The sequence below is a fragment of the Aphelocoma coerulescens genome, chromosome 1A (genome assembly GCF_041296385.1).
Source record: "Aphelocoma coerulescens isolate FSJ_1873_10779 chromosome 1A, UR_Acoe_1.0, whole genome shotgun sequence".
In the NCBI taxonomy this organism is placed as follows: Eukaryota; Metazoa; Chordata; class Aves; order Passeriformes; family Corvidae; genus Aphelocoma; species Aphelocoma coerulescens.
The window spans coordinates 66075947-66094491 of record NC_091014.1 but is presented as its reverse complement, the minus strand read 5'-3'; the positions used below and the strand labels follow the sequence as shown (position 1 = coordinate 66094491).

The window sequence follows — 18545 nt, the reverse complement described above, 5'->3', positions numbered from 1 at the left end:
GCAGGTGGGGCAGAAGGGAGAGCAGGACTGCAAAGCCAGAAGTGATGCTCGCACCGTGCTGACCTCCTGCTCAGGGGAACCCAAACAGCTTTAGACTGCTTATGTAAATTTGATTAAAGAAATGTTGTGACTGGGTTCTCACAGTTTCTTTACAGGTGCTCTGAATTTCCTGGTTTGTCTTGGCCATTGCAAAGGTGAGGAGAAGAGATGAAGGGGCTGTCCTTGAGGCTGTAGCATCCTGCTGCATTCAGTGTTTTTCTGCTCAAAACAAATTAATAATGATACCAGCAAGGAACAAGGTTAGAAAGTTTACATGTAGTTTAATGCATTTAGCTGAATGCGTGTACAGTCCTTCAAAGTGGGAAGGCACAAATTGTTAAAAAGAGCTTGTCTTAAAATGTTTCCAGAGTACAATGACCAGAAGACAAATATCTGGTGGATGTAGTGGGACACATCATAGCACAAAAGCACTGTGCCTAGTGGTAAACATCAAAGATTCAGGCTACAGTCACACCTGTCACTGTCAAGAACACCTTTCTGGAAACTGTTAGTGTGTGGCTGGATTTCTTCCTCTGAACATAAGGAAGTTTGAGTTCCTGCTTTCTTCTGGTAACAGTTAAAATGCTGTTGTTGTGTGACATACAATGCTGTAATATGGCACTTAATCACTTTGCAATCAAGACTTTCTTTTAGTTTACTATAAAACCCAGTTAGGCATACACCCCTTTGTGGCTTGCCTAATAAAGGTCTATTTGTTTTGTCAACTTGTAATTAGAAAATTAATGGTAGAAGTAGTTCAGCTAAAAATAAAATAAGGCCATAACTTTATATAAAAAATTATCGGGGGAAAAAAGTGGTTTTGGCTGAAAACTGCTTATTCAGGTTTTTTCTTGTTGCGATTGTCCTTCCAGATCCGATAATTGAGTGCAGAAGCCAAACTTAGCCAAGCTAAATAAGGAACCATCAAATAAGCTGCTGTTTTGTTGATGTTGTACCAGGAAGCAGCCGTAGCTGTTGCTGTACCAGTTGTAAGCAGGAGAGTCACCAACCCCTGAAACACAGAAGGTGGTTAGTGTTTTTACTTGTTGCATTTCCTTGACTCCACAGTCTGTGTGTCACTTTCCACCTAGCCCTGGCACCTGTTCTATCCATCTGGGAGTTAAATCCTTCTCAGAAAACCAGCCAGCAGAAAAAGGTGATAGACTTCAGCTGAGTTACAAACCACTTCAAGTCATAAAACAATGCAAGTACAAGAAAGGGCATTACAGCTGGGAGCAGAGAGGGAGAATGAAGTCTCTCTCACCCATACCCTCTTTAGTGGGCAGTGAGACACTTCCCAGTGTGACTTGGAGCAAGCAGATTTGTCCAGTTTGTTCATGTCGCCTGAAGAGGTCAGGTGTGAATGAATCTGTGATGGACTGCAGTCTTTCTCTCGTACAGCAGTGCATGTGCAGCTAGAGAACCAGGCAAATATTTTAATTTTTTTATTACCAATTCTTCATTTTGAGACAAGCAGTTTCTCTTCAGAGAACTGCAGAAAATTAGTCTTTTCTAAACAGGGTGTTGATCACCTGAATAATGTTATAATAAGCTGCTTATCACTGCTGTTTGCCAGAGAGACCTAGGAACTGCAGTAAGGCATAAATCTTTACGTTTTCTAGTCACACAAAGCTCTTACCAAAAGCTGGCAGAAAGAGCTGTTTGAAATCTATCAATTGAAGGATGGTCTAGATCTGTAAATTCTCTCAGGTGGCTGCTGGCATGCATTAAATAGAAATTTCTGCAAGCCATATTCTGTATTCAGATCCATTTTCAGGGAGAAAAGATTATGACACAAACCTTTCACACTAATAACTTGTAAATGTAGCAGTCTTTGGTTCAGAAACTTAGTTTTCCACTTACCCATCCCATTTTGTGAGCTCCAAAAAATATTGGAGTCCATGCCCAGTTTAATGCCAGGTTCCCTGCATACAGACCCAGAGGAACCACTGACTTTTCGTTGAAGCCCCCCAGTTCCTTCCACACCAGGTAGGAGCCATATCTGCAGAAAGCAAAGGGGAAGTGTCATTCACTATACTGCTTAAAGCTACCACACATTCTTCATCAAATGAAATAACTTCAGTGCTAGGGTCTAGATTAATTTGGAAAATCTAGATATCCAGGCACAACTTGGGCAGAGTAACTGACAGCGCAGGCTTGATCAGCTGCTCTGGAAAACAACAGGGAGAGAGAAAAATTCCCAATCATGCCAGAGGTCTCACTTATAAGTGTATAGAAGCAGATAACCTACAGCATTTCAGTCTTAAAAGAGAATGCCATGTTGAAATGGAAACAAGTCTAAGAGATGCAAATAGTGAAGAAACTTTGTTTTGGTACTGGGACATGGTGCTTTAAAGATTTTTAAAAAATAAACCCCAATTTTTAAGTGGATGAAATGAATGGCATTGAGTGGGATCCCAAAGCACAGTTGAATATGGGGAGCAGGAAGAACCCTTTAGTCACTTTCATTACTTTCACCGGGACTGAACAATGCAGCTTTGCTATTTTGGCAGTTTGATTGCAGAGAATAATGAAAACAAAAGAAAGTTGGGGCAGGGTAAGCATTAGAAACTTCAGTTTCCTAAGTGATTTCTAAAGCACAGTGTGGACTTGCACTTGTTCATACATCTCACTTCAACTTCAGACCAAGAGCATGATGTACAAGTCTAGGAAGCTAAGTGTCAAGAAAGGAAGGTAAGCTTATTAAATCTTGCTTTGATTTATTTGTTGCTTTCCATATATTCAAGAGATTCTGGAGGAATGAAATGTCTTGGTCCTTCAAGGAATGTGTGTGCATGATAGGTTAGAGAAGAAAAGGCTGGTACTAAGTATGATCTTTTCACTGGGCTGGATGTGTAATACACAACCAAGACCATCCACATTCAGATAAATTGATTCTGCTGTTACCAAAATAACTGATAAGCTGTCACAATTTGGACTTTTTTAAGGTATTTAACCTGCTACCCAAATTTGTGATGTGGAATCCAGACACAGGGTTACAGATTGTGCAATCAACTTGAAGGAAGTTGGGAAAGCCACCCAGCTCTTTCCTCCTTGATAAAAGGCATGTTTTTATTCACAGGCCAGTAATGATCTCATTCAAATGCTAACTCTTGAAATACACAAGTATTCCACTTAAATAAGTTAAAAAGAACAGTCTGTAGAGGAGAAAGAAAAGAGAATACTGGTGGAGAGGGACAGGACGTGAGGCTATAAAAATTACAAAGCTTTTCTGGAAAGAAAATGAAACCAAAATGAGAGAATGTGGGCGTGCCAATCTAGCATTCAGTTTCATCCACTGCATTATTGAGCTCTGTTAGAACAGTTCTTTCCTAATTTCCCCTCCCCCCCCTTTTTAAATGTTCCTAAAACTACTGTAGGACATACTTAGAAGAAATCCCAATGCTGCCTTGCTCCACTATTTCCAGCTTGGCAGGTCTTCCCCTCAGAATGAATGAGGAAAGCAAATTAATGGCTTTTCAAGCTCCTGCTTTTGATGTGGATACCACATACAAAATGTCCTATCAAACCCACACACAACTCCCAAAACATGTTTTTACCTGATAAACAGGCAGCTTGACACAGTTTCTTACAAACATACAGCCACAGGAGTACAGTCATAGTTCTCTAGCCTAGCATTATACAAAAAGCAACTTTGAGATCAGGTGCCTTAATACAATGTGAAAAACATACCCCATAGATGTATAGAGAGTTCCCCAAACAGGAGCAAACACCCAGTTAGGTGGACACCAGGATGGCTTCTGTAGAATTTCATACCATGTTGGGATTTCTCTTTTGGTTATACTGCTTCCTAAAAATCCTCCTGCATGGGGCAGGAGTGTAAAACCTACTGCTGGGGCCCAGGCTGGTACTTCCATTGAGACAGTGAACCTGAAACAAAACCAAACACTGATTGGCACAGACATTTTAAAAAGCAACTGCAAAAGTTGCCATTTTTAACAGATTTTAAAAATATGCATGTCAGATCTGATCCACAGCCTAGTCTTGTCACTGAGAGACACTGCAGCTGAAATTAATGGATCTTGTACCAATACACCTGTAAAGGACTCTGTCCCTGGGGAATGGGGAAGCCAGTGGGAAGTGGGGCCTTTAACTTCCCTCTCAGCTGAGTGCACTAAGAATACTGAATTTTACCTACAGAAATATCCTCACCCATAAGTATGCCAGAGGAATAAAGCAGTTTGATATTATATGAACTGCACTTGGAAAATAAATAAATGCAGTAAGAAGTGTGTATTTCTGTATTCACCGAAAAGCCCATTCCCTCAATGAAATGGCAGAGCCAAGGAAGAAAACAGCATGTGCTTTCCTGTGCTCAGGCAAAATAATGGGATGTGTTGTCTGCAGGATGCTCAGTGGGAGTCAGAGGGATGAGAATCAGCAGCAGACACTTCAGAAGCCTCCGTGGAAAACAAACACCGGCGAGGACAATGGGAAGGTAAGTACTTAAACGATGTTTTGCTAAACAGGGAAGTCGATCTGGATACATGGGAGGACACCTTTGGCTCCTTCATGAAGCATTCAATCACTTGCAGCAATTGTAGCTGCCAAGCCCATTAAATTTGCCTACACAAGTAGGGCTAAGTAATGCCTTGCTCTGCTAGGCCATGCTGCTTTAGTTAGGGTACAGGCAGCAGGCAAAACAGCAAGCAAGGAAGGAGGAAAAAGCTTTGTTGCAGATTTCCTGGCCAAAAGCCAAATGCTACAGAAGAGCTGTGCTTAGTTTACTAAAATGTAAACATTAGAGCTACAATAAAAAAAAGGGCAGAACTGAAAGATGTTTTTTTCAAATATACAGTAAGCAAATACACCCAATTCCTGTTCATCTGTTACGCAGGAGAGATATTATGTTAAGAATGATTGCAGCAGTGAGGAAAGAGCAACTACAGAAGGCCAGTGGAGAAAAGAAAGTTTTAGATCAATGAGCATTGTCAGAGAAAGTGCCATATTGATATTGTCCTGGCTTTTGTCTTTCCCTGGATTTCAAAGCTTCTATTGCTATAGTCATGACTGCTGAGATGAGGAGGCAGGGAGTGAGGAAGAGAAATGCTACTTGTGACAGATGTGCTTAAACCGATAGGAAATGGCACAGATGACGTTTCATTGTCACAGCTCTGACCCAGTGAATTTCTGTTTGGAGATCAGGGTGAGCTCGGGCAGCAAGGGAGCTCTTACATTTTGGTTTTTTGTCCCTGCACTCAGGGCTCTGCCCATTCAGCCACACAGGTTTAATGTGAGATTTCAGTGACTGGGACCACAATGCAGTTTGCATGGGATTGAGAGAAATCCTGGTGATAGGAGCGGAGCAGAGTTTTGAAGGCGAACTGAGCACGGATGGACTGGTAAGGCACTCAGGATGAGAAAAGTTGATAGGGGTCAACAAGAAAGGGCAAGTAGGCCTGGGCTCTGGGCTTGGGGGGAAGTCAGCAATGAATAGAAATACACACAAAAAAGGCAGCAGACAGCCATCAAAGAGACACAAGTCAAGGTCAAAAACAGAACAAGACTGAATGGGTGAAAACAACTAATCAGGGAAGAATTCCGAACTGAGGCTAGGGAGGAGAAAGGAGGGAACAATGTGGTACCTCTGCTGTGATAGGATCAGTTAGGTCTTGGGCGGAGGATGGACAAGGGAGGGAGGGAAAAATCTGCTGGGCTCATTGCTGCCATACTTCCTGCCTAGGGGATTCTACTCACAAGGAAGCATCTTAAATGGAGCAGAGGAGTTCCCCTGTCCTCCTGCATTTAGATCTGTGCTGTTATTTCCCAGGAAGAAGGCTGTCAGCTGCTGTGTGCACTACTTGTCACCCCCACTGACAGCATGAAAGGCTCTGCTTTTACTGGGATGTGAAGCAATTGCCATGTGCAGGAGCAACAAGGTGTGATGGGAACAAGAGTTCCGAGCACAGTGATTCTCTTTGGCTGCCTTCAGATGAGTAATTCCCAAATGTTAAGTTAGAAATTTAAAGTTAATAAGATCTCACTAATTTTTAACCCTTTTGCTTTGCCTACAGAGAGGCCAGGATTAGCTCTCTACACGTGCTGTTATATGTGCAACTCCAGCATGGCTGCCAAATAGTATTTTTTGAAAAGTGATAAGCAATAACCAAAAGGGCTTTATCCTTTATTTGGATGTTAACAATATAAGGGTAGTTTCATTGCAGCAGTCAGCAGCTGGACTTTGTCAGGGGTTCTGTCAGCTTCCCCCCCCCAGGGAAGAAAGTCTGAAAGTGTTCTGTAAGCTGAAAGTGCTAAATACTATAAAATTGAAACAATACTGCACTGCTGCAGTCATTAGTGAATAAATGATATACCCATGCATGTTGGAGGAAGAATACTGAAATAATTCTTCAGAGAAAGAAAACCAGGCAGGCAAATAGAAACAGGGAAGGCACAAAGCAAAGAAATGAGAGAAGTGAAGCCACTCAGGCACAGCAAAGGGGAGGAAATGGAAATGACGAGATTGAACCTACTGGCTGGAATTGAATGTTGGTGTCCCAGTCTTCTAACTACTGTTACTACTAATTAATTATGTGCTGTATTTTCCAATAGCATCTCTCAGGATTTCCCAAGCATGGCAAAACACTCTGTCTTGCAAGGAGAAAGAAGAATGAAACCATGCAGCAAGATGTGCTGGCAGCAAGACCACAGCTGTCCATCAGCAGTGAGAGTTCCTGTGTTTCCATTCCCAAGAAATTAAATACTAGTATCAATTTTCCATAAAAAGCATAGGTAACTCAGAAAACAGCATTAGCTGATTATGGAAGAAGCCATGTGTGTCTGTCTCTGGTTACCTGATGTAGGTGTTTAGCAAGAGAATGAGTAAAAGGCAAGGATGCACTGGAGAGTCTGTGCAGTGCCCAGTGCTGCAGTCTTTGCTTACCTGTGCACTACAAGAGCTGTGCAATGTTTACAGAACACCCTGTACATTTTCTAAAAGTAATGTAACCACAGAGGTTCATCAGCCCTGCCTTCCTTTCAGCGTGTAGCTGATGATCTGAAATGAATCGGTGAGAACTTACCACAGACTTACCACAGCCCCACTGGCTGCAGCAGTATTACTCAACCTAGAAATAACAACTACTTTCCCAATCACATCCCAGCTCCAGGGCAAGTTGCACAATGTTCTTGTACCCTCATTTTCATACTGAAGAATGCTGGATGTCTGTGGATGGTATCTGCAGCGTACCCAGCAGATATCTGCCTCTAAGGACCACCAAGGCTGGAAATATTTTCTTCTCACACACACTTAACTTGCTTACTTCTTTTCCACTTGTTATCTCTGCCCTGCAACATATTCTTCATCGTGCTTCCCCTTTTCTGTTTAGCCCTAGTGTGACTTCAGGCAGTTTCAGCAGTGCAGTGAGGGCTGCACTAGGCCACTTTGCTTTGACATATATGTTAGAATAATTTTTATAGGTATTCAAAACTTACCCAAATTTGGTTCCAGCTACATAAAGTAAAAGGAGAAATAAAGGGGGAAAAAACCCCAATAGTTAAACTTGCTGCCTAATGGGCTTCTCTCTGTTGTTTTTCTATGGTGGCATAACATGAAGAAAAAACAAACAGAAACATTCTGTGTCCTCTTTCTGGAACAACCACTGTGCACCCAAAGAAAGGGATGGGATGCTCTGTAGGTGGGATTAGTTATATCATGACAGAGCAGCTGGGTTGCTTCAGCCTGATGAAAAATGAACTAAAACACTTCTTTGCCTTGAGAATGTCTCTGAAAGACAGATGCCTTTCCCTCCTTGGAGCACTCTGTCAGCAGGAAGAAGGAAGGTAGGAGAATTGCTTTCATCCCATTTTTTTATACCCCTGTGCTGATAAAACTTCTGACTAGTTCCATTCTTGTGCAGCTTGGGGCTGGCTATCCAATCACATGGGGCTTCAAAATCGCATTAAAAACACAAAGGAAAATCTCCCAGCAAGGCTAAATCACCCTGAAAGCCCTGGTGTTCCCAGTGCCCACTGTTTGGAGATGGACTGACAAAGCTGGGACCATACCATGGACCCCAAGACACATACTCTCCCTCTCATCCTCTGCCATACATTTTTTTGAGGGCAGATAAGGCTCTGCCCAGGTCTGAGGGGCAGCATGCAAACTTTCCCCAGGAAAAGGCTTCTCCCCAAGACAGCTGTCTGAAAAATTAAAGGTAACATAATTTATACGGATAAACTATTTATGTATGTTGTGGTTTTAATTCCTGGGAAGCTGCAACACTAAAATCAAATTTATGTCACAGTCTATGACAAAGAACACAGCTACCATAAAAAAAAAGGCAGGCTTACCTTTGCTATCTAATCTCAAGTAATAGAGACACTTCAAACAATAAATGTTATAGAATATAAATAGAGTATAAATAATAAGTGTATAACATATGTTTATAATATATATTTAGAATTAAAAATAAAACTATGGTATTTATTGAAGACTTTAATGCAAGGTGTACAGATGGAAACAAAAAATCTCACTGCCCAGGTTACACTTCTTTCGAAGTGGCAGAGCACAAGTTGTGCAAATTAAATCTGATTTATTCACATGCAGGGAACTGAAATGCATACTGGAGCAAGATCTTTGCTAGGATAATTTGCCATTTACTGCTCAGTCTCTTCTCGTTGACACTTATGTTGCAGGTAGAGGCAGCCATGGGCTGTCATATATCTCCTATGTTACTGCCCATATATTTCAGCTAATTTGAGAAGGTCACTGGCTTTTCCAGGTATTTTACCTGGAGGCTGACAAAAATGGAAGAAATCATCTTACAAAATAACACAGAGAATAGAAAACTGAGGAAAAACCTTCTCACCGTGATCCTTTCGAATTGGCCCAAATAAAAAGTCAACGTAATTTCTTGCTGTTGTGACACATTTTCCTTCTCCCGAGTTGTACTTAACACGGTGTCTTTTACTGAGCTGCTCTGACTCAATGCTTGATACTGTTTCATAACCTTACTTCATGCAAACTCGTTACACAATTGCAACTCCGGCACGGCAACTTTCACTTTTAAAAAAATAATCTGACCGTTGAACGCTCAAATTATATCACAGTGCATTTTGGGCTGCTTTATAAGCATCACTCAAAAACTCAGAATTAAAACCAAAGCCCTTTCTTTCACCCTGAAAGAAAAAATGTTCCTCAGCGCCACTGAAGGAAGATACCTTTAGTAAAACAGCAGCGTGAAAACTTCTCCCGAGTGGGGAGAGCGAATGTGCACCGTGTGCGCGGCAGAGCCGCCGGTCCCCGTGAGAGCAGAGGAAGGGTTCTGCCTTTCTGCTGTGCGCGCACAGCTGTGAACCTCTGAAAAACTCGTGTGCCGGACGAAAATTAAGAATAAACTGCCTAGCTTGGTTCCTTTTTTTTTTTTTTTTTTTTTTTTAAAGCACTTTCCATGCTAAACGCCTGCACGGAAAAGCCGCGAGTGTTTGCCCAAGTGCTCTCCGCCCGTGAGCCGCCCCGCCCGTCTCCATCCAGCGCCGCAGGTCCCGTCCTGCCCGGGGGATCCGGCTGGCCAGCACGGGACTGTCGCCGGCAGCAGGGAGCGGGATCGCCCCCCTCAACGCGCTCCGCCAACCGCGGGGGAGCCGAGGGCGCCCGGGGCGCGGCGGGGTCCCGGCGGCGGCAGCGCTCCGGAAGGGCCGGGACCCGCGCGGAGGCTGGGGCGGGGCCGGGCGGCCCCTCCGGCGAGGCAGCCGGGCCCCGCTGCGGGGCTGCGCCGCCCCTCGGGCTCCCCTTCCCGTCCCATCCCGAGCCGTGCCACGGGCAGCGCCAGCGTTACTACTACCTCCTCCTCCTCCTCCTCTCCCGCGCTGCTGCTGCCGCCGGTAGCGCCTGCTCTGCCGGGGGAGCGAAGCGCCGCCCCCGGGACCGCGCGGGCTCCCCCGCCCCGGGGCGGGCTCTCGGCGCTGGGCGGGCGGAGGCGCCTGGCGCGGGCCGGGCCCAGGGCGGCGCGCGGGGCTGAGGGCGGCGAGCGCCGGGGCGGCCCGACCGACCTCTCGTTCCCTCCCTCGTTCCCTCCCTCCCTCCCTCCCTTCCCGTCCCCTCTGCCGGCGCCCGGCCCGGCAGCGGCTGCCGGCGGGGGCCGCCCCGTTCCCGTGGCAACGCCCGTTCCCGGGCGGCGGCCATGGGCGGCTGGGCCGCGGCGCCATGGCGGCTTGGTGGCTGCAGCGGGCGCGGCGGCCTCCGCGGCGCTGCGCGGCGGTGGGGCAGCTCCCGCCCCGGCGCTGGGGACCGGGCGGCGACCCTGAGCGACCTCCTGCAGACTTCGGTGGAGGCCGAGGAGCCGGACGCGGCGGCGGCGAGGCGGGAGCGGCGATGCCCCCGGGAGGGCACGGTGCTGCTCTTCCCCGGGCAGGGCAGCCAGTTCGTGGGGATGTGCCGCGGGCTGCAGCGGTACCCCGGCGTGCGGGACATGTACCGCCTGGCCGAGAAGGTGCTGGGCTACGACCTGCTCTCCCTCTGCCTGGAGGGGCCGCGGGACGCGCTGGACCGCACCCAGCACTGCCAGCCCGCCGTGTTCGTCGCCTCCCTGGCCGCCGTGGAGAAGCTCAACCACCTGCAGCCTGAAGTGAGGGGCCGCGGCGGGGCCGGGTGGGGGGTCGGGGCGGCGGCGCCTCGGGCCTGCCCCGCGGTGCGGCTGAGGCGCCGCTCGGCTCTGTGTCCCCGCAGGTGGTGGAGCGCTGCGTGGCGGCCGCCGGCTACAGCGTGGGGGAGTTCGCGGCGCTGGTCTTCGCTGGAGCCCTGGGCTTTGCCGAAGGTGCCTGGGGGACGTGCGGAGCTCGCTGCTTGGATCTCCCAGCCCGGGCCCATGCTGTTTCCAAAGCATTGCCTGTTATCACTGTGTCCTTCCCGCTTTAATTTTTAATTAGAAGACAAAATTTACTTTTTACTTCCACTGTTCGCTTTAACATGTGTAACACGGCATTAAAAGCATTGACGTTTCACGAGAGTGAACAACTGCCCTTTCTTGCGCGCTGGTGCCCGCGCTCACATTTACGCAGCATCTCTGTTTCTCTCCGTAGCGCTGTACGCGGTGAAAGTGCGCGCCGAAGCCATGCAAAAGGCGTCGGAAGCTGTCCCCAGTGGAATGCTCTCGGTTGTCGGTCGGCGAGAGGCAAATTACAAATTTGCCTGCCTGGAAGCCCGTAAATACTGTGAATCGCTGGGTATAGAGAACCCCGTGTGCACAGTTTCAAACTATTTGTTTCCAGACAGCAGAGTCATTGCAGGACACTTACAGGTATTGCTTCAGAATAACTCTTCCTTCAGTTGAACTGAGCATTTCACTTTTTTAAAACTTTTACTTTGCACTCTGTGTGGGTGTTACGTACGGCCTTAGTTTGTCCAAACAAAAGTATTTGCTCTGTGGGGCTTTTTTCCCAGCATGTGTTCAGTTGCTGGGTAGAGAAAGGAATCCCTTTATCACAGTAAGTCCGATGAGGTGATTCTTGTGGGGTGACTGAGAAAACCTTTGCTGTGCAAGACTCACTTCTCTCTCTCTTTTATAGGCTTTGGAGTTTTTGCAGGAGAATGCCCGAAAATATTATTTTAAACGTGCAAAAATGCTTCCAGTCAGTGGGGCTTTTCATACCAGACTTATGGAACCAGCAGTAGAGCCACTGGCTGAAGTCCTAAAATCGATTGAGATTCAGAAACCACTGCTCTGTGTGTATTCCAATGTTGATGGCAAAAAGTACATGCACTCAAAGCACATTCAGAAGCTGTTAGTGAAGCAGGTGGTGTCACCTGTTCTGTGGGAGCAGACCATGCACTCAGTGTACGAAAGAAAGCAAGGAACAGAATTTCCTTACACGTATGAAGTGGGGCCCGGGAATCAACTAGGAGCCATTCTCAAACAATGTAATTTAAAGGCCTGGAAACAATATAAACACGTAGATGCTCTTGAAGACGAGGAAGAAGCGGAGATTTAAATAACTTTTTGAGGAAAATCCACACAACTTAGTTTTTTCTGATCTAAAACTTTGTGCTCCCGAAAGAGGAAGTCTTAAACATTCATGGCTTCTCCTGATGCAAAGAGCACTATGTGCATAATTGCAATGAACATTTTCCTTTGAGTTCCTCAGATGTGGAAAGGGGAGAGCAAAGTCTGGCTCTTCCATCTGTGTTGGGACTGCAAAGCTGTCAACAAACAGGCCAAGTAGCATTGTTTGGCCTCAATCCTGCAAGCAACTTTTCCTCTTGGGGTTTGTTTGGTTTTGTTGGTTGGTTGTTTTTTGGGGGAGTTTTTTGGGTGTGGATTCAGGTTCCAGTTGGTAGCCTTGGCTGTCCCGTGCAGGGATCTTCTGCAGGAATGGTGGGGCTGTTGGCTCCAAGTTGTGGAGGGCTCTGCTCTGGGCTTGAGGGTGCATTTAGAGGAGCCCTTTGTTGGGACAGCTTTCAGCCTGTTGATGTTCCCGTTTTCTAACTCAACTGACTTGTGGGGTGTTCATCTATGTAAAGTTCTCTTATTTTGTGTCCACGTTGCCAGGTAGCAGCTGAGTGAGGCAGATGAGGTTACTAGAAAAATTATTTTCTTAAGGTTAAACTATGAATAAACTATGAAGCTTTTCTTGCTATTTTTCATGCTTTGGGGGTGCATCATTATTGGCTGTGTCCACATGTGGATGGAAGTAACCTTCCCTCCAGTTGTCCAATGCCACATTGGTTGTGCTAAATTACACAAGAAATGTTCACTGGAGAAAAAAGCTTAACAAAAATATTATGTACATTTGCTGGCAGCAGGAAATGATGAGCTGGAGAGCAGCAGGTTGTCCCAAACCCTCCTGGTAAGAACTTCCCATTTCTCAGTTTATATTTTTTATTTTGGTATTTTAATGGTGTATTTAACAGATATATAGAAAAAAATGTAGAATATATTAGTTAAATGACTGACAGCACCTTCAATAATGTATTATGAAATGCAGGAGAACTTCCAGTTATGGTACCAATCATTCTGTAATTTCACAGTTATGAAAGGGAGAGTGAATTAAAAACACTGGCCTTGATTATCATTGCTAAGTGGACTGTATTATTAAACAGTTCTTTTGTGGACTGCAGCTGGCAGCTGTGCCTCCCCTCACAGTACAAATTCCACTTTTAGCGTGTGTAAACATTAACAATTAGTAAAATACTGAAGAGTTTGTCAGCTTCACCACTGGACTGCCAGAGGCTGATGATTAAGGGTTGGAATAACTGTAAAGAAAATTATTTCAGTGAAGGTTCCTATGTTACAGGAAAGATGTTAATTATTCAGAAAAGCATACCAAAGTCTTCAGTTAGAATTATTGGTTAGAATATTGCAGCTAGATCCCATTCATATCATTAAACACTGGACTGTGCTGTGTTAGAAGTCTCTGCCTACATCTTGTAAGACCAAATGCAACGTTGGTGACTTTCAAACCAGCTGTTATGATAGTAGAAACTGAGTGTGGTATGTTGGTGGCACTAATTTTAGTGCTTTAAAATTTCTGGACTTTCTTTTTAATTATTTAACCTTTCTGAGGAAATGTTGGAGACATGTTTTCTATTTGTAGTGTTCTTGCTATAATTTTTTTCCTTTTTTCTCCCCGCCTCATTTCACTTGGTTGTACACTTTGCTCGGAATTAAAGCTTTTTGGGAAAATCGTGCTAGAAATCTCTTGTTTGCAAACCAGTAGATAACCTTTGCACTTTTGTCAGCTGCACAATGCTGAAGGGAAATCTGTATCCTAAGAGCATTCCAATCTTGTGGGTCTTGTTTAATTAGCGGGAAGAAGGACCCATCACCACTGTCAGGTGTTTGCTTTTCTTCTGTGCGGTGGTTGAGCTGAGGCTGCTCCCAGTGAACTTCGTGTCTCCAAAACCAGAAGCCAGAGGGTATCATGCTCTTGGTGCTGATGTTGCAATTTCTAGGAGCAGAAGAAGTGTGATGGAGGTCTTTGTACCTCTGCATAGAAAGTGTTCAGGGCTTGATTTTGTGTGGTGCCCAGCAGCACAACCTCACCTCACGTGCGTTGTAACGTTGCCTGTGGCTGGGCAGAGGGTGCCCAAGTAATTAGGAATCCTGGATCTCAGAGCATTTCTTTAACGTGTTTGCTCATCTATCCCCTCTGGAAACTGAATGTTTGACATGTGAGAAGCCAGCGTGGCTCCTTCGCCTATGAACAAGCAGAAACAGGATGTGGAAGAAAATCAAGTGCCGTAAATGCTGTCACATATGAGGAAGTGTGCAGTGAAAAAAAAGCAGAATTAACTTTGGGTCTCCTGAGTCACACTTTGGGGCTGTGACTAAAGGATTAACTAACTGTGCTCCACAGGTGAAAGAGGAGCCTGGCACTGACTGCTGCCTGGTACTCCAGTTAGCGCTGATTGGTGTGGCTTTGGATGCTGTTTGCTTTATGTTTCACTTGTTTCTTTGCTGGGATTGAATTTTATATTCCTTGAGACTGTTTTGCTCCATACATGCTGGATGATGAAATTCCCCCCTCTTGTGATTCAAAGCCTTGCACTATGGATTACAAGAGTGGGGAAAAGCAGAGTCACCCCACACAGCTCTTGGATGAAATAGGTAAAGAGTCTCCTGTTCATCATTGCTCCCCTGTACATAAAGGTTATTTATCTAGAAACAACTACTTGGTAGTGTTAAACTGATTCAACTGGGAAGAGTCAATTTTTGCATAGCTGGTACTTTTATTACACATGCCTAGTTTGTTTATTAGACCCTCCTGATGTTAAATTTTACCCTTTACTAAACAGTGACTTTAACATGTTTTTCTATCACACTGCTATTATGGAGCTAAATGGAGCACTCAATTCACTGATAGAACTTTGGTCTGTTTTTTTGGCTGTGTGGGCCAACTTCTGGCCTGTGTGTGACTACAGTTCCAGGTGTGCTGTGCTTTTCTAGAAAAAACTTCCCTACCTGCTGCTGAAGGGCACATCAGTTTGAGAGCATTTTGGAAAAATGTGATGCTGGAATATGTGCTGCTGCTTGAATTTCTGGGGTATGCTGGAGCCATCATCCTTTACATTCCTTCTTTGCATGCTTTCCTTTTGCTCTGCATTTTAAGTCATTCAAAGATATTTCAAAGTCCTTTGCATGAAATGGTCAAATGAAATAGTCTAGTGGAGCTTCATTTGTCTTTTTCTCAGAAACATTTTTGGAGATGGGCAGTTAAGATCATAATGGTACCATTCAATAAAGAGAGAAAGCATGTTCCTCAACATGCTTAAATCTGGCTTGATTTGGCATTTGTCTTCACTGAACACAAGAGGAGTTTAAATACCTTGTCTGATTTAAAGCAGGGACTTGGACTCCAACTTCTCTGCCGAGTGCTTAGATCACAAATGTGTTGAATATTGTATTTTCGTGTTTCAAAAATATGCTAAGGGTAGGAGTTGCTTGTCTGGGCAAGAAGGTGGCATCTCCTGTGCTGAGGGGAAAATCCAAACCACAGCGGTACACTTTCATTTTCTCTCACTGAGAGAATCTATAGTTGGATCCTGAAAACCAGCTTCAATAGCAAAGAGAAGAGAAGATGCACCCAGAAAATAGACAGAATAACCAGGCACAAACAGGAGATGTTGTTGAGAGAGAAAACACCCTCATGGCCACCCATGTGGTGTGCAGGAGGGTGACACCTCGACCATCTCCATCCTGTAAGTTGTGCTCATGTTCCCCTCAGGCTTCTATTCCCCACAAGCACATGCCCTGCAAAAAAACATGTATCCTCTGAGAAGATCCCTTCTCAGAATCCATCAGATTCTTGGGGTTTTGTTCTGGGCAGCTCATAGTTTTACTCTGAAAAGGGGCAGAAGACACTGCCATTAATGTGTGATAGCAGAGTCTTGGAAAATAAAGCAGACAACACTGCAAAAGGTTGAAGCAACAATTTAATTTTTAAAAAGTATCATGGTTTTAATCTTTACTATTGCTTTTACAGTGTTAAAATTTAAAGGATGGCCAGCATGCCTTCAGTTTTACTCATATCCAGAATCTCTTTAACAAACTCATTTACAGGAAATAGACACTTTATGTTGCATAAAATAAACACAAAAAAGACAGACTTTCTAATCGCCTGGAGTCACATTTCAAAACTAGCAAGTCAGGCAGTTATCCAGCAACAACCTCTTTACTTTACAAGTTTTTTCTTTAAAAAAGATATGAAACAGCAGTGACCCAGCACTAGCCTAGGTTTTAAATATTAAAGAGATTTTTATCAGTGTAAATTTGAAAAACAAACCAGCTGCCACCACTGGGGTGTTAATGATGTTGGTCAGTGTCCAGCAATGACCTCCTGTTGTAATTCTGTGTGTTAATTCGACAGTCTGTAATTCATGGCCCACCAAAAGGCAGCAAGAAGCAAGGCTGCAGGCACCAGCTTCTGGCAGAGGCACCTGAAAGGAAGCCTGCAAGTCTGTGGGGAGAAAGGGGATGGTAATTAGAAATAACAAACAGCAAAAAGGTGGTGCAAGGAAACTAAAAGAGTGCCTGTGGGGGAGGTCAGTGTGGGCTTGAGGGCATGGTCCAGTTCTGCTGCAGAAATGCAGAGGGGGTCAGCTTTGCTGGTGGCTCCAGCCACTAAAGAATCTTCCTCTCTTCTCTGGGTAAATACTACTGGCAGCAGCTCTGCTTATCTCCCCAAGGAAACCCTTCCAGCATTTGATAGTGGCAGATGCCTCCCCTCTGAAAGGAGCCCCGTGAGTTGTGTGGGATTTGGGCAGCATCCTCTGTCTTTAAATGAGAAATTTCAGCCTAAAGAGAAAAAACCAGGGCACTGAGGGGGCACCAACAAACTAAGGGATAAACCCCAGCCTGAAGCCACATTATGTGCTTCACTCACTGACATTACAAAGGAGCCAGGTGTTCCTGTTGCCTACTTGCCAACAAAAAGGTGAGAGAAAAGGGAGAGAGCGTACCCAGCCTCCATAGCCAGTGATCCTTTTTGTCCAGTTACTGCTCAAAACATTTCCAAAGCTTCTTATAACACTTTTAATAACATTCCATGTCTGGAAAACACTGATAGCAACCCTGATGATTTAAACAAAACAAAGAAAGCAGGAGGATATTTATTTTATTTATTTAATTTCTTCTAAAAAGTGGCAAATAAAATACCCATGTTTAGGAAACAAAAACCAACCAACCAACCCAAAACAAAACCCCAAACAAAAACCTCTAGTATATTCCTTCCTGAAAGTGTATGTGTACATGTATATTTCTCTAAATATTTAGGAAGAAGACCTTTGAAATCGAAAGATAATTTAGTTTCAGCATTAAGTGATTAAGTGACAATCTTTGTGGTTGTTTCAAACTTAGAAGAGGATAACCCAGTGAGAGATGTTTCACTCTGATGAATCAGGACAGCAATACTGGACTGACACAGCAATGCCACAGGCTCTCTCTGGAGTGTGAATATGGCTTTGCTGAGGTGTATGTATATTTGTTATATACAGATATATTTATATGTTATGTTACACAGCTGTAATTGAACTGCATTCTCTGGTAGGTCTGCAGTGAGTGACCATCCCCTCCCAGAAGCAAGGAGAAAATAAGGTAGAGTACCTGGGGGTTCAGACACTGCTGCATGTCAGTCAATAACTATGCAGGACAACCCTTCAGCTCACAGCAGATCAAGGCAGTTCAAACTAGTCCAGCCATGTTTTCTTGTATGTGCATGGGTAGCTTATTGCACATGCAGTAACATGTTAATCCCACACTGGGCTGCAGGTCTCTCATCACTCAGTTGTGCTTAAAGCTGTGTCTAAAGCTACTGTGCCTCTGAAGAATTTGAAATAGCAAGACACTATTAAAGTCTTTTGACTTTAAATGGCTGTAGTCTGGAAACAATTTACAGTTTACATTATTACAAAGCTTTTCTTTGTAAAACAAGCTGCTTCACTTTTTTAGGTTCTCTATGAGGCAGCAGGAGTAGCAATAATTTTTTTTTATTTTGTGTACAGAAACATCCTTGTTTATCTAACATGATTTTGAAAAGGATCTGCCAGTAAGGTAACTTACACTTGTGCCAGGTGAAGCAGTGTTTCTTCTAATGTCCTGTGGTACCTCCTGTTAAATTCATCCCCGATCAGGGCCAGCTGACGGCCAACCTGAGTAGCTGAGCTGCAAAAGGCAGTCAGGATGTGCACGTTAGAGGAGAACCCTGCAACAGCAATTCTTTAAAGCACTCTGCAAATGTCAGGTACTGTTACTCCCCCAACAGCTGGGCATGTAAAAGTGAAATGTTACAGGGGGTTTGTTTCCTATTATTTATGGGTTTATTTAAGCATTTTATGCCCATACATGATGTGTTTTGATGTTTTCATAAAAAGCTGTATATTCGGCACTTTTGAAAAAACATGTTGTTTTTTTAGGTATTTCATTTCTTTATACAAGACAACAGGATTCTGGTTTGGGTTTTTTGGTTGTCCCCCTCCCTTCCCCCCCCCAATCAAAATATGAAAACAGCCTTCACTTCAAACCTGTCAAATAATTTCATTTTACAAAAAT

At 44.5% G+C, this 18545-nt stretch overlaps 2 protein-coding genes across 2 annotated transcripts; one reads left to right on the top strand and one right to left on the bottom strand.

Annotated features, from left to right (window-relative positions):
- Positions 1–300: 300 nt before the first annotated feature.
- Positions 301–9953, bottom strand: TSPO (translocator protein). The gene is made up of 4 exons (XM_069003375.1): positions 9846–9953; positions 3733–3930; positions 1903–2041; positions 301–1051 (listed from the first exon to the last, which is right to left on the bottom strand). The coding sequence occupies exons 2-4, from the start codon at positions 3915–3917 to the stop codon at positions 875–877; spliced, it is 501 nt and encodes a 166-aa protein (XP_068859476.1). The 5' UTR covers positions 3918–3930; positions 9846–9953; the 3' UTR covers positions 301–874.
- Positions 9954–10103: 150 nt separating this feature from the next.
- On the top strand, positions 10104–13682 carry MCAT (malonyl-CoA-acyl carrier protein transacylase). The gene is made up of 4 exons (XM_069003374.1): positions 10104–10628; positions 10730–10817; positions 11083–11300; positions 11569–13682. Exons 1-4 carry the CDS (start codon positions 10185–10187, stop codon positions 11989–11991), a joined length of 1173 nt encoding a protein of 390 aa, XP_068859475.1. The 5' UTR covers positions 10104–10184; the 3' UTR covers positions 11992–13682.
- Positions 13683–18545: the final 4863 nt, after the last annotated feature.

Bases quoted from the DNA above. Each gene is read 5' to 3' on its own strand.
- TSPO (XM_069003375.1), bottom strand. From the start codon at position 3,917: ATGGAAGTACCAGCCTGGGCCCCAGCAGTAGGTTTTACACTCCTGCCC. The intron at 2,042-3,732 runs GTATGTTTTTCA...TGCTTTCTGCAG, and splicing joins ACTCTCTATACATCTATGGG to ATATGGCTCCTACCTGGTGT. The intron at 1,052-1,902 runs GTAAGTGGAAAA...TCTGTGTTTCAG, and splicing joins GAGCTCACAAAATGGGATGG to GGGTTGGTGACTCTCCTGCT.
- MCAT (XM_069003374.1), top strand. From the start codon at position 10,185: ATGGGCGGCTGGGCCGCGGCGCCATGGCGGCTTGGTGGCTGCAGCGGG. The intron at 10,818-11,082 runs GTGCCTGGGGGA...TTCTCTCCGTAG, and splicing joins AGCCCTGGGCTTTGCCGAAG to CGCTGTACGCGGTGAAAGTG. The intron at 11,301-11,568 runs GTATTGCTTCAG...TCTCTTTTATAG, and splicing joins TCATTGCAGGACACTTACAG to GCTTTGGAGTTTTTGCAGGA.